The sequence below is a fragment of the Anomaloglossus baeobatrachus genome, chromosome 4, assembly GCF_048569485.1.
Source record: "Anomaloglossus baeobatrachus isolate aAnoBae1 chromosome 4, aAnoBae1.hap1, whole genome shotgun sequence".
NCBI lineage: Eukaryota > Metazoa > Chordata > Amphibia > Anura > Aromobatidae > Anomaloglossus > Anomaloglossus baeobatrachus.
In genome coordinates, this window is record NC_134356.1 from 75,833,396 (window position 1) to 75,847,571 (window position 14,176).

Here is a 14,176-nt window from a genome sequence, read left to right on the forward strand (position 1 = left end):
TCTCTATGAGTCCTGTACCCGGCACATCCCAGTGTGAAATGCTGTGTATTTCTTCTTGCAGTTGAACACTGTCTGCATCATGGAGGCGATTCTGGATTTGCAGAATATTTTTCTTATTGGTGAACAGCGGCGCTGTGAGGCGAATATGGGGAATTGCAGCAGAATATTTTTTATATTGTAAATACTTTTTAAAGTAGAACTTTTTAAAATCATAGACATTTCTCATATACATTATTGGCAATAATTCTGTACAATAAATTTAAAATAAATATGATTTTAATAAAAAATAACAAAGTTTCTGGTTGATACAAATATCCCCACCTATATTTAACCTGAGTTACATTACTGTTTTATTTTTGTAATATCCACTAATTTCCATACCAATACTTTAGCAAATCAAATATTTTTTCTTTTGTTCATGAGCTGTGCCCTTTTGTCACAATGCCCTCACAAATTCTAGTGATTTCTTCACAGTGACACAATCAGATTAGCTGAAGAAATGTTGCTAAAATGCATTCTCCTATACACTTTTAAGTAAATGTATGGTTTTATGGAAAGTCTTAGAAACCCATCTACTACATATTTTTTATTAGATCTTCGGCATATTTTTTACCATCAAAATATATAAAGTTATTGGCAAAAGATGTCAACAACAGTAGGGTCAGTCAAAAATGATGGTGAAGAAACAATAGCAGGATTCTAATTGTTTGCCATGTGTAGCAACAAAGAAATGTTGTAGGCGAATGATTTATCACTTAACATGAGTTTGTATGTTTTTATTTTATAGAACATTAAATTTATTGCCCGCAAAAGGCAGAAACTGTCCGGCACCAGAACTAGCCACTTGTTGAGATATATGATGTTCCAAGTCACGCACACATGCAACCCAGACTACTCACATTCTTCTAGCTTCAATCTATTCTCTAAGCCCAACATGTGTTCTGTAGCTTACTTGCATAGATAAGATTAATAGCCCACTTTGTCTATCAAGAAGCAAACATGCCAAGCAGAAAAGATAAAGTGCTTGATTTATCAAGACCTCAATTTGCCAATTTTGTGAAGGAGCATGATGTAGTTAGACCCTACTGATTTATGAATAGATTCTCCTTTTCATGAACCTAGAGGGTCTGACAAGTCAGGGACTGCATTGAGATGTCTAGCATAGGTAACACCACAGAGCTTTATAATTTAGACCATCTGTGGCATCACACCCCTGCCATGCCCTCCCTCCCAAACCCAGTTCCACCTATTTTGGCGGAACTGGGAAAAACTGACATAAAAACATGAAAGTCACAACATTTTTATGGAAGTCCTAGTTGGACTAAAATTTAGCAACTTTAAAAACAATGTATTCCAGAAATATGCTGATATTGCTCTGTTGAATTGGTGCCTACGTTTTAATTCCTAACTAGTTCATTAATAATTCAATTATTACATTTTATATAGGAAATCAATATATAGCAAAACAAGTAGGTATATTAGAAACATTTAAAACAGAGAAAACTTATCAATTCATAAAAAAATGTGGAATATTTCTAGCTTGTTCAAGGAAAAAAAAGAGTCCCATTCCCAACTTTTAAAGGTATATGAATAATGTAGATTGTAAACCATAATGGGGACAGTGATGATGATGCATTTAAAATGCTATGGAATTAATCAGGCTTTATAAGTAAGTAAAAGAAATAAAATAAATTATAATTTGTGTATATAAGTTTAAAATCAAAATAAGATAAAAATGATCAATTTTCAACAGTTATTGTCTAAGTTTTCTTTATCATTTAATAATAATGAGAAGCTCAGGATAATAGACCTGTTAAAATAATCCACTCAGTTAGATATCTTAATAGAGTCATCGTAAAACATACAGAGACAAGCAAACGTTTGGCAGCTCTGGTCAAAATTACTGTTATTGTGAATAGTTAATCAAATTGAAGATGAAATGATCTCTAAAAGACATAAAGGTAAAGATGCCACATTTCCTTTGTATTTTAAGCATAAAAAAATTGTTTCACTATTTACATTTGAAAAATTACCAAAACGGAAAATGGGCCAATGCAAAGGTTTGGCAACTCTTGGACATTTATGTGCTCAGATAACTTTGACCAAGTTTTCAGAGCCTAATTATTAGCCTTTTAGGGTTTTGGCTTGTTCACCATCATCATTAGGAAAAGCTAGGTGATGCAAATATTACAGCTTTATATAAAAACCCAACCTCCTCTAACCTTGTGCAAAAAAACAGCAGCCATGGGTTCTTCTAACCAGCTGCCTAGCACTTGCTTTCCTTTCTTGGGTTTGACCCCGCTCGCTTTCCTTTCTTGGGTTTGACCCCGCTCGCTTTCCTTTCTTGGGTTTGACCCTTATCTTGCTCTCGTGCCTTTTGGGTTTACCCGCTGCTGCTCTGTCGCGCCTTTTGGGGTTGACCCCACCCCCCGGCTGCTGCTCTCTCGCGCCTTTTGGGGTTGACCCTCCCCCCCCGCACCTGCTCACTCGCGCGCCTTTTGGGGTTGACCCGACCCCCCCCTCCCCCGCTCCTGCTCACTCGCGCCTCTTGGGTTTGCCCGCTGCTGCTCTCTCGTGCCTTTTGGGGTTGACCCCGCTCCTGCTCACTCGCGCCTCTTGGTGGAGGCCAGCAAAGCAAGAGAAGGTTATAAAAAGAAATGGCAGTTAACATTGGAGGTCAAGACATGGTCTGAAAGATCAAGCAAAACAACTATGAGAGCTGCTTGTAGGATTGCTAGACAGGGAAATAAGAACCCCCGCTTGACTGCAAAATACCTTCAAAAAGACTTAGCAGACTCTAGAGTTGTGGTACATTGTTCTACTCTTCAGAGACACCTACACAAAAATGGCCTTCATGGAAGAGTCATCAGAAGAAAACCTCTCCTGCGTCCTCACCATTGAATTCAGTATCATAAGTATTAAAAAGAAGAGATAAACAAGCCTGATGCATTTTGGAAACAAGTCCTGTGGATCAATGAGGTTAAAATAGAAATCTTTGGCCACAATGATCAAATGTATGTGTGGAGAAAAAAGGGCACAGAATTTTACAAAAAGAATATATTGCCAACCATTAACCATGAGAGTGGATCTTTCATGCTTTGGGGCTGTATTGAAGCTAATGGCTCAGGGAACGTTTAATGGGTAGAGGGAAGAATGGATTCAACGAAAATTCAACAAATTCTTCATGCAAACATAACACCATCTGTAAAAAAGCTGAAGTTGAAAGGAGAATGGATTCTACAAATCAGTGTTTACCGCTGAAGCAAAAAAAGTTACTAAAATTTTATTAATGTGCTTTTTACACTTTTTGTTTTTTGCAAAGTGGCAAGTTCTTTTGCACTTTGTTAAATGAGATGCAAATATCATGAGATGTAAAAATGCATAAGTTATGTCTGTCTTTTTCTAAAAAGTCATCATCACCATTGCATGTTGAATAGTATCTATCTCTTAAAAAGAGTTACTTAATTTTTTTTCCATAAATTTAAGTTAAGAAAAAAATATCAAATGTCTATGAAAGGAGCAATGAAGATACTGTATATAATATGCAAAGTATTATAAAGAATTGAGCAATTGTAAAACAAAAATCTGGTAAAATCAGAGGTGTTTTTGAATACATACCTGAGTTTCTAAAGATGAAGAGTTCATTAAAGTTTTACTTCCAATCCCTGAATCATCGGCATCTATTAGACTGTCCACAGGAACATTGTGTGGAGGTTTAAGGAAAGCAAATTCTTGCTCACTTGGATCCAGAGTTACACAAACATCATAGGAATATGGCAGAGGTAATGTCCCATTGGAAAATTGTGAAAGAAATCTGGGATCAACTTGTGGATATAGACTTGTACTCAAGGATCCAAATGATGTAGAAGATTTGGACCCTTTATATTTGGAGACAACTGCAATAATCACAGTCAACATGAAGAAAAAGGAAATCAATGCCAAGGCGATCACCAAGTAGAATTGTAGGTTGGACTGAGATTCCTCCTTATTAGTCTGACTGTTCAGCTCAGGAAGGGCCTGATGAAAATGATCAGCAATCACCATGGTCAGAGTGACTGAAGCTGAGCGGGAGGGAGTCCCGTTATCTTTCACTAGAACCACAATTCCATGTTTCGTGATGTCTTTTTCGTGAAATCCACGTGATGTCTTGATTTCTCCTGTGTGCTGGTCAATGGTGAAGAGCAATGATTCTGAAGATTGTACAAAGTAAGACAACCAGGCATTGTGTCCAGAGTCAGCATCTACTGCCACGACTTTATATACTAAAGAGCCTTGTTCAGATGTCCAAGGAACCATCTCAAAAGTTGAGATACCAACCTCTGGTGATGGGTACAGAATGACTGGTGAATTATCATTCTGGTCTACTATACATATTCTTAGTGTTGTGCTGCTGTTCAGAGATGGAGATCCATTGTCTTTGGCAATGATTTGGATATTAAATTCTTTATGCTTTTCATAATCAAATGACTTTTGAGCATAAATGACCCCAGTTGCTGGATTCATGGAGACATAGGAAGACATAGGTTCTTCTTCATTATTTCTAGTCATTATTGAATATGATATCTTTGCATTGTCCTCACTGTCCAGATCTCTTGCTTGAATACTAAATATTGAAGCTCCTGGTAAATTATTTTCTGTCACAAATGCAGTATAACCGATTTTCTCAAACACTGGAGCATTGTCATTGACATCTGATACATCAAGTCTAATGACTTTACTAGAACTCCTCTGAGGAGATCCCTTATCAGAGGCTTGTATTGTGATGTTGTAGGATGACATTATCTCTCTATCTAGACTACGCTTTGTAACAATTTTAAAAAAATTCCCTGTTGTTGATATTAACTCAAATAATGAATCTCCTAATATCATACACTGAATTTCACCATTTTCTCCTGAGTCAGGATCATGAAGTTGAATCAGTGCCACCATAGTACCAGGGTGAGAATCCTCCGGAATAAGATCTGATGATGAGGTTATAGATATCTCAGGAGCATTGTCATTTTCATCTGTTATTTCTATTAAAACCTTAGCATGAGCAGCGAGGCCTCCTCCATCTTCAGCTTGTACAGAAATGTCATAAAATTTAATGACTTCATAATCTAATTGTCCTTTTATTTTTATTTCACCAGTATTGGCATTTATAGTAAAACTTTCAAAAACAGTATTTTCTGCGTTGCTAAATGAGTAAGTGATCTGTGCATTGACTCCTTCATCTTCATCACTTGCACTGACCTGCAGAATTGTAGAATTCACCGGTATATTTTCTCTGACACTTACTTTATATACATCCTGTGTAAATACTGGAGAATTATCATTGATATCATTGATGATGATATTGATCAGGGCAGTGCCTGTCTGTACAGGATTTCCCCCATCAGAAGCTGTGAGAATGAGTTCATGCTTGTTCTGTGTCTCTCGGTCTAGAGGTTTCTCTAGTATCAGCTCTGGAAATACACTGCCATCAGTGCTGACCTTCTCTCCAAGAGCAAAATACTGGTTCTCATTGAGTCTGTAGCTGATCAGAGAATTAACTCCGACATCCAGATCTTGTGCTTTTTTTAATGCAAATTTTGCTCCTGGGGAGGTTGATTCACTCATTTTTAATGTCAGTGTGCTATGAGGAAATGTAGGAGGATTATCATTTATATCCTGAATATCAATCTGAACACTAAAAATATTTAGTGGATTTTCCACCACAGCATCAAATGTAAGGATACAATCAGCTGCAGCTCTGCACAATGTCTCCCTGTCTATCCTATCAGCAATGTACAGGTTTCCAGTTTCCTGGTTTATTCTGAAATATTTCTCAGAGATTTTAGACACAATTCGTAATTTTCTTCTGGAGAGATCTTTATCATTTAATTCAAGCTCTTTTGCTAAATTTCCTACAATAGAACCTTTTCTTAATTCTTCAGTAATGGAATAATGCCTCTGACCAGAGACTGAATGACACAGCCAGGAGAATAGGAAGGGAAATATTACTTGCCATCTGAGTCCTTGCACTGATTGTCCTTCCTGCAGTTGTAATCCAGCCATCCTTCTCCTCATCAGAAATATAATGGCAAAATTCCTCGTTATATTTATAATCCAGCAGATAATAATCCGTCTTCTCTATGAGTCCTGTTCCCGGCACATCCCAGTGTGAAATGCTGTGTATTTCTTCTTGCAGTTGAACACTGTCTGCATCATGGAGGCGATTCTGGATTTGCAGAATATTTTTCTTATTGGTGAACAGCGGCGCTCTGAGGCAAAAGTGTGGTATTGCAGCATATTTTTTATATGGTAGATACATTTTAAAATAGAACTTTTTTAAAATAATAGACATATCTCATATACATTGTTGGCAATTATTCTATACAATAAATTTAAATTAAACAGGATTTCAATAAGAAATAACAGAGTTTCAGGTTCATACAAATATCACTACCTATTTTACCTGAGTTACATTACTGTTTTATTCTTGTAATATTCACTAATTTCCTTACCAATACTTTAATTAATCAAATCTTTTTCCTTTTGCCCATGATCTACGTCCCTTTGCCATAATACCCCCCCAAATTCTAGGGAATTAGTTACACCTTCGGATTAGTTTAAGAAATATTGCCAAAATATATTCTCCTATACGTTATTTTTAAACAAATGTTAGGTTTTATGAAAAGTCTTGGAAACCTATTTACTAGATATTTATTATTTTAGTGCATCTATATATTTTTACCATCAAGATATATAGCATTATCGGTAAAAGATAGCAACATAGTTAGGATCAGTCAAAAATGTCAGTGAAGAAACAAAACCAGTTTTCTAATTTTTTTTGCCATGTGAAGCAACATAGAAATGTCGTATGTGAATGATTTATCACTTTACTTAACATTTGTTTGTATGTTTTATTTTATAGAACGTTAAATTTATTGCAATTATTTACTGCAGTTTTTGAACTTTACATCATAGAAAGTTATAGCCACGTGTAGAGATATTTGATGTACCAAATCACGCACACATGTAACATAGACTCTTCACTTTCTTCTACCTTCTATCTACTCTCTAAGCCCATCATGTATTCTGAAGGTTACTTCCATAGATAAGTCAACTAGTTCACTATGTCCATTAAGAACAAATACGCCAAGCAGAAAAGATAAAGTCCTCAATTCATCAAAACATGCGATTTGCCAGTTTTGTGAAGGTGCATGGTGGCGTTAGACCCTACTGACTCATGAAGAGATTCTCCTTTCCATGAACCTGGAGTGTCTGACAAGTTAGGGACTGCAGTGAGATGTCTGGAATAGGGAACACCACAGATCTTCATGATTTAGACAACCTGTGGCATTACACCCCTATTATGCCTTCATCCCAACCCCTGTTCAACCTATTTTGGTGGAACTGGGAGAAACTGACGTGAAAACATCAAAACTCACAACATTTTTATGGAACTCTGTGTTGCACCAAAACTTTGTAACTTTTAAAAACAATTTATGCCAGAATTATGCTGAAATTGCTCTGATAAATTCATGCCAAAGTTTTCATTCTTGAACTAGTTCATTAATTAAATTTTACATAGGAAATCAACATATAACAGAAACAAATTGATATATTAGAAACATTCAAAACAGAGAAAACTGGTCAATTAACAAAAAGTCTAGAACATTTCTAGGTTTTTCAGGGGAAAGAAAAGTGTCTCATTTCCAACTTTTAAATGGTGTATGAATTATGTACATGAGGAAAAAAAGATGATGTGGAACTGTGACTATGCTGCTGAAAATATGACAGAACTCCAGAAAAACTGAATCAAGGTGGTTTTATTCTATGTATTTTGAAGTGTCACCCCATTTGTTCATCAGTAAATCCACCGGTGGATTTCCTAATGAAGAAGTGGGGTAACACTTTCAAAGGCATACAATAAAACCACCTTGATTCAGTTTTTCTGGATTTACATAATATCTTCAGCAGCGCAGTAACAGTTCCACATCAATTTTGTTCCTGATCTACTTTGGCTATTTTAGCACGTGGACTCTGCAGCAGCTGACTACTTGCTTTATTTCTAGTTGTATAACACAACCCCATAATGTGAGCACATTCCCTTATTACTCTTATATGCCTGTTGGGTAAGACCCTATTTCGCTTTTTCCCCTCAGCTTTTAATTATGTACATTGTAAGCCCCAATGTGGACAGTGATGGTGATGTATTTAAAGCACTGCGGAATTAATCAGGCTATATAAGTAAGTAACATAAATAAAAAATACATTTTAAGTTTTGTAAAGAAGTTTAACAAAAAAATGAGATTAAAATGAGCAATTCTCAACAGTTATTGTCTAAGTTGTTTTACCACTTAAAAATAAATGATGAGCTCAGGACAATACACCTGTTAAAATAATCTTCTCAGTAAGATATCCTTACGGAGTCATCCAAAAACATACAGAGGCATGAAAAAGTTTGGCTACCCCAGGTCAAAATTACTGTTATTGTGAATAGTTAATCAAGTTGAAGATTAAATGATCTCGAAAAAGCATAAAGTTAAAGATGCCACATTTCCTTTGTATTTTAGGCAAGAAACAATTTGTTTCACTATTTACATTTGAAAAAATACCAAAAAGAAACATGGGCCAATGCAAAGGTTTAGCAACTCTTGGACATCTGTGTGCTCAGATAACTTTGACCAAGGTTTCAGAGCCTAATTAGCCTTTTAGGGTTATAGCTTGTTCACCTTCATCATTAGGAAAAGCTAGGTGAAGCAAATTTCAAAGCTTTATAAAAACCCAGTCTCCTCTAACCTTGTGTAAACAAAACAGCACATGGATTCTTCAAAGCAGCTGTCTAGCACTCTGAAAATTAAAATAATGAATGCCCCCAAGGAAGAGAAGGTTATAAAAATAAATGGCAGTTAACAGTAGAGGTCAAGATATGGTCTAGAAGACCAAGCAAAATTACTGTGAGTGCTGCTTGTAGGATTGGTAGACAGGCAAATCAGAGCCTCCTCTTGACTGCAAAAGACCTTCAGATACATTTGGCAGACTCTGGACTTATTATACATTGTTCTACTATTCAGAGACACCTGCACAAATATGGCCTTCATGGAAGAGTCATCAGAAGAAAACCTCTCCTGCATCCTCACCATAAAATTCAGCATCAGAAGTATGCAAAAGAACATCTAAAGAACCCTGATGCATTTGGAAACAAGTCCTATGGATCAATGAAGTTAAAATAGAAATCTTTGGCCGCAATGATGAAAGGAATGTGTGGAGAAAAAAGGGCACAGAATTTCAGGAAAATAATATATTGCCAACCATTAAGCATGGGGATGGATCAATAATACTTTAGGGCTGTATTGAAGCTAATACAAGGGGAACATTCCATGGTAAGAGGGAAGAATTGATTCAATGAAACCAACAAATTCTTGATGCAAACATAACACAATCTGTGAAAAAACTGAAGTTGAAAAAAGAATGACTTCTACAAATGGATTTAAAAACAAAAGTCAAAATCCACAAAATATTACCTCAATTATTTGCCTAAAATACAAAGGAAATGTGTCATCTTTAAAATTTTGCCTTTTAGAGATCATTTCATCTTTAACATGCTTAAGTGTTCAAAATAACAGGGATTTTGACCAGGGGTACCCACACTTTTGCATGCCACTGTATAATTATACCTTGTCATGAACAGGGGGAAGGAGTGGAAGTTACACCCCCTTTTCTACCTCACAGAGAACATGACTCGCTCTCTAGCGCCCCTCTTATAGTCAGGCCAATTATGGAATTGCCCGACAATAAGCAAGGAGGCCACTATTCTACTATGCCGATGATTGAAGGGTTCCCGGTGAGAGTAAGGTATATATTCCCCCCGACTCCTGCAGCGGAATATATCTAATCCACTCCGGATCTCACGGGTCGCCGCACAATGATCCTTGGCATAAACTCGCTGCCACCAATCGATTACGATAACTATTACGCCAAGCACACAGACGTGTGATTCAGGATCGAGATAACAGAACAGCCCAAGATTAAATTATATATGTTTTAATAGCCGTAAGGGCACACTAGAGACTACAATATATACAATATGGAATTTACAGAATATATATATATATTCAGCCGGCACTGACAGCGTGAGAACGGCGGACGCTGGTAACGAAGGTAAATATCGGGTAACCAAGGTAAGGGCTTCTTGGTTACCCAATGTTTACTGCGGTTACCAGCGTCCGCAGAAGCCGGCTCCTGCTGCCTGCACATTTAGTTGTTGCTCTCCCGCTGTCACACACAGTGATGTGCGCTTCACAGCGGGAAAGCAACAACTAAAAAATGGTCCAGGACATTCAGCAACAACCAGCGACCTCACAGCAGGGGCCAGGTTGTTGCTGGATGCCACACACAGCAACATCGCTAGCAACATCGCTGCTACGTCACAAAAGTCGTGCCTCAGCAGCGATGTTCCTAGCGATGTTGCTTAATGTGACGTGGCCTTAAAGGGTAGACTGGAGTCCTCTGGTCTTTGGCTACTGTCTATACAACAATTGACATTGCACAAAGTATTTGCTATAGAATTAATTATAGCAATTATAATCAAACTTGAAGTTGTTCCAGCCAAAATATTGATAAATTGACAAATTCATAAAACACTTTAAAGTGACTTTAAATTCACAATGATGACTTCATAAAACAAGTCTGTGCTTTACGTCATTGTGTGTTGACAGGATTTATATCATTATATCATGCTATCCAGTACTTTGGTAAAACTTTTGTAATTTCTATTCCTTCAGCATTAAATAAATACTGTGTAAACATGCAACTATTAGTAGCCTGGTCAACAATGACCTATATTTTTCTATCTTATTAATGATAGGTTCAAAATATCTAGACTTCAGTGGAGCAGGCTCCTAGGTGTTTGTTTGTATGCATATGTGTTTAAAGCTGAAGAAAAAAAAAATTACTAAAATTTTACTAAAGTGCTATTTACATTTTTGTTACCTGCAAATTGGCAGGTTCCTTTGCACTTTGTTAAATGAGATGCAAGTATTATGAGATGTAAGAATGCATAGATTACAGTATGTCTGACTTTTTCTACAAGTTATTAACACCATTGTATGCTAAATTGTATCTAGCTCCTAAAAAGAGTTACTTTTTTTCCATACATTTCATTTAAGAAAAAAAAAATCATCAAATATTTATGAAAGGAGCAAAGAAGATATTGTATATAATATACAAAAAAAATTGAAGAAATTGAGAAATTGTAAAACACAAATCTGGTATAATCAGAGTTGTTTTTGAATACATACCTCACTTTCTACAGATGAAGAGTTCATTAAAATTTTACTCCCCATTCCTGAATCATCGGCATCTATTAGACTGTCCACAGGAACATTGTGTGGAGGTTTAAGGAAAGCAAATTCCTGCTCACTTGGATCCAGAGTTACACAAACATCATAGGAATATGGCAGAGGTAATGTCCCATTGGAAAATTGTGAAAGAAATCTGGGATCCACCTGTGGATATAGACTTGTACTCAAGGATCCAAACGAAGTACAAGATTTGGACTCTTTATATTTGGAGACAACTGCAATAATCACAGTCAACATAAAGAAAAAGGAAATTAATGCCAAAGCGATCACCAAGTAGAATTGTAGGTTGGACTGAGATTCCTCTTTATTAGTCTGACTGCTCAGCTCAGGAAGGACCTGATGAAAATGATCAGCAATCACCATGGTCAGAGTGACTGAAGCTGAGCGGGAGGGAATCCCATTGTCTTTTACTAGAACTACAATTCCATGTTTCATGATGTCCTTTTCATGAAATCCACGTGATGTCCTGATCTCTCCTGTGTGTTGGTCAATGGTGAAGAGTGATGGTTCTGAAGATTGTAAAACGTAAGACAACCAGGCATTGTGTCCAGAGTCAGCGTCCACTGCCACCACCTTAGATACTAAAGAGCCTTGTTCAGACGTCCAAGGAACCATCTCAAATATTGAGCTATCAACCTCTGGTGATGGGTACAGGATGACTGGTGAATTATCATTCTGGTCTACTATAGATATTCTTAGTGTTGTGCTGCTGTTCAAAGATGGAGATCCATTGTCTTTGGCAATGATCTGGATATTAAATTCTTTATGCTTTTCATAATCAAATGACCTCTGAGCATAAATGACCCCGGTTACTGGATTCATGGAGACATAGGAAGACAGAGGTTCTTCTTCATTATTTCTAGTCATTATGGAATATGATATCTTTGCATTGTCCTCACTGTCCAGATCTGTTGCTTGAATACTAAATATTGAAGCTCCTGGTAAATTATTTTCTGTAACAAATGAAATGTAACCTAATTTCTCAAACACTGGAGCATTGTCATTGACATCTGATACATCAAGTCTAATGACTTTACTAGAACTTCTCTGAGGAGATCCATTATCAGATGCTTGTATTGTTATGTTGTACGATGACATTATTTCTCTATCTAGACTACGTTTTGTAACAATTTTATGAAAATTATTGGCTGATGAGATTAACTCAAAAGGCAAATCCCCTGTTATCATACACTGAACCTCACCATTTTCTCCTGAGTCAGGATCATGAAGTTGAATCAGCGCCACCATAGAACCAGGGGGAGAATCCTCCGGAATATGATCGGATGATGAGGTTATAGATATCTCAGGAGCATTGTCATTCTCATCTGTTATTTCTATTAATACCTTAGCATGAGCAGCGAGGCCTCCTCCATCTTCAGCTTGTACAGAAATGTCATAACATTTATTGACTTCATAATCTAACTGTCCTTTTACTTTTATTTCACCATTATTTTGGTTGATAATAAAAGTTTCAAAAATAGTTTTTGCTGTGTTGCTAAATGAATAAGTGATCTGTGCATTGACTCCTTCATCTTCATCACTTGCACTGATCTGCAGAATTGTAGAATTCACCGGTATATTTTCTCTGACACTTACTTTATATACATCCTGTGTAAATACTGGAGAATTATCATTGAAGTCAGTGATGATGATATTGATCAGGGCAGTGCCTGTCTGTACAGGATTTCCCCCATCAGAAGCTGTGAGAATGAGTTCATGCTTGTTCTGTGTCTCTCGGTCTAGAGGTTTCTCTAGTATCAGCTCTGGAAATACACTGCCATCAGTGCTGACCTTGTCTCCAAGAGCAAAATACTGGTTCTCACTGAGTCTGTAGCTGATCAGAGAATTAACACCGACATCAAGATCTTCTGCTTTTTTTAATGCAAATTTTGCTCCTGGGGAGGTGTACTCACTCATTTTTAATGTCAGTGTGCTATGTAGAAATGTAGGAGGATTATCATTTATATCCTGAATATCAATCTGAACACTGAAAATATTTAGTGGATTTTCCACCACAGCATCAAATGTAAGGACACAATCAGCTGCAGCTCCACACAATGTCTCCCTGTCTATCCTATCAGCAATATACAGGTTTCCATTAACCTGGTTTATTGTGAAATATTTCTCTGAGATTTTAGATACAATACGTAATTTCCTTCTGGAGAGATCCTTAACATTTAGTTCAAGATCCTTTGCTAAATTTCCTACAATAGAACCTTTTCTTAATTCTTCATTAATGGAATAATGAATCTGACCAGAGACTGAATGACACAGCCAGGAGAATAAGAAGGGAAATATTACTTGCCATCTGAGTCCTTGCACTGATTGTCCTTCCTGCAGTTGTAATCCAGCCATCCTTCTTCTCACCAGAAATAAAATGGTAAAATTCCTTGTTATATGTATAATCCAGTAGAAAATAATCCGTCTTCTCTATGAGTCCTGTACCCGGCACATCCCAGTGTGAAATGCTGTGTATTTCTTCTTGCAGTTGAACACTGTCTGCATCATGGAGGCGATTCTGGATTTGCAGAATATTTTCTTTATTGGTGAACAGCGGCGCTCTGAGGCGAATATGGGGAACTGCAGCAGGATACATTTTTGCTAATATATATGTTCTTTAACACTGAACATATTGAAATTATCGTCAAAACTGCCGTAGATATATATATATAAAACAAAAACGCATCTTATATCTAGTGATTTCCTATAATAAATTCTATGCTAAAAATGATTAAATCATTAAAGTTCTTACTTTACTTTGATTTTTCCACTTTACTTCTTGGTATATAATTCTCAGGACTAACTACTACTTAATTTCCTTCAAAGTTAGTAAATTGTACTTAATC

The 14,176-nt window shown here is 36.6% G+C and overlaps 1 protein-coding gene across 1 annotated transcript in view; it reads right to left on the reverse strand.

Annotated features, from left to right (window-relative positions):
• LOC142302312 (protocadherin Fat 4-like) overlaps window positions 1-13,685 on the reverse strand; it is a 32,065-nt gene extending 18,380 nt beyond the window's left edge. Inside the window, exons 1-3 of the mRNA XM_075343377.1 lie at window positions 11,268-13,685; window positions 10,960-10,984; window positions 3,619-5,942 (exon numbers count right to left, since the gene is read on the reverse strand). Of these exons, the coding sequence (XP_075199492.1) occupies window positions 3,619-5,942; window positions 10,960-10,984; window positions 11,268-13,685 (4,767 nt within the window). The remainder of the gene's footprint in view (window positions 1-3,618; window positions 5,943-10,959; window positions 10,985-11,267) is intronic.
• Between the last annotated feature and the right edge of the window lie 491 nt (window positions 13,686-14,176).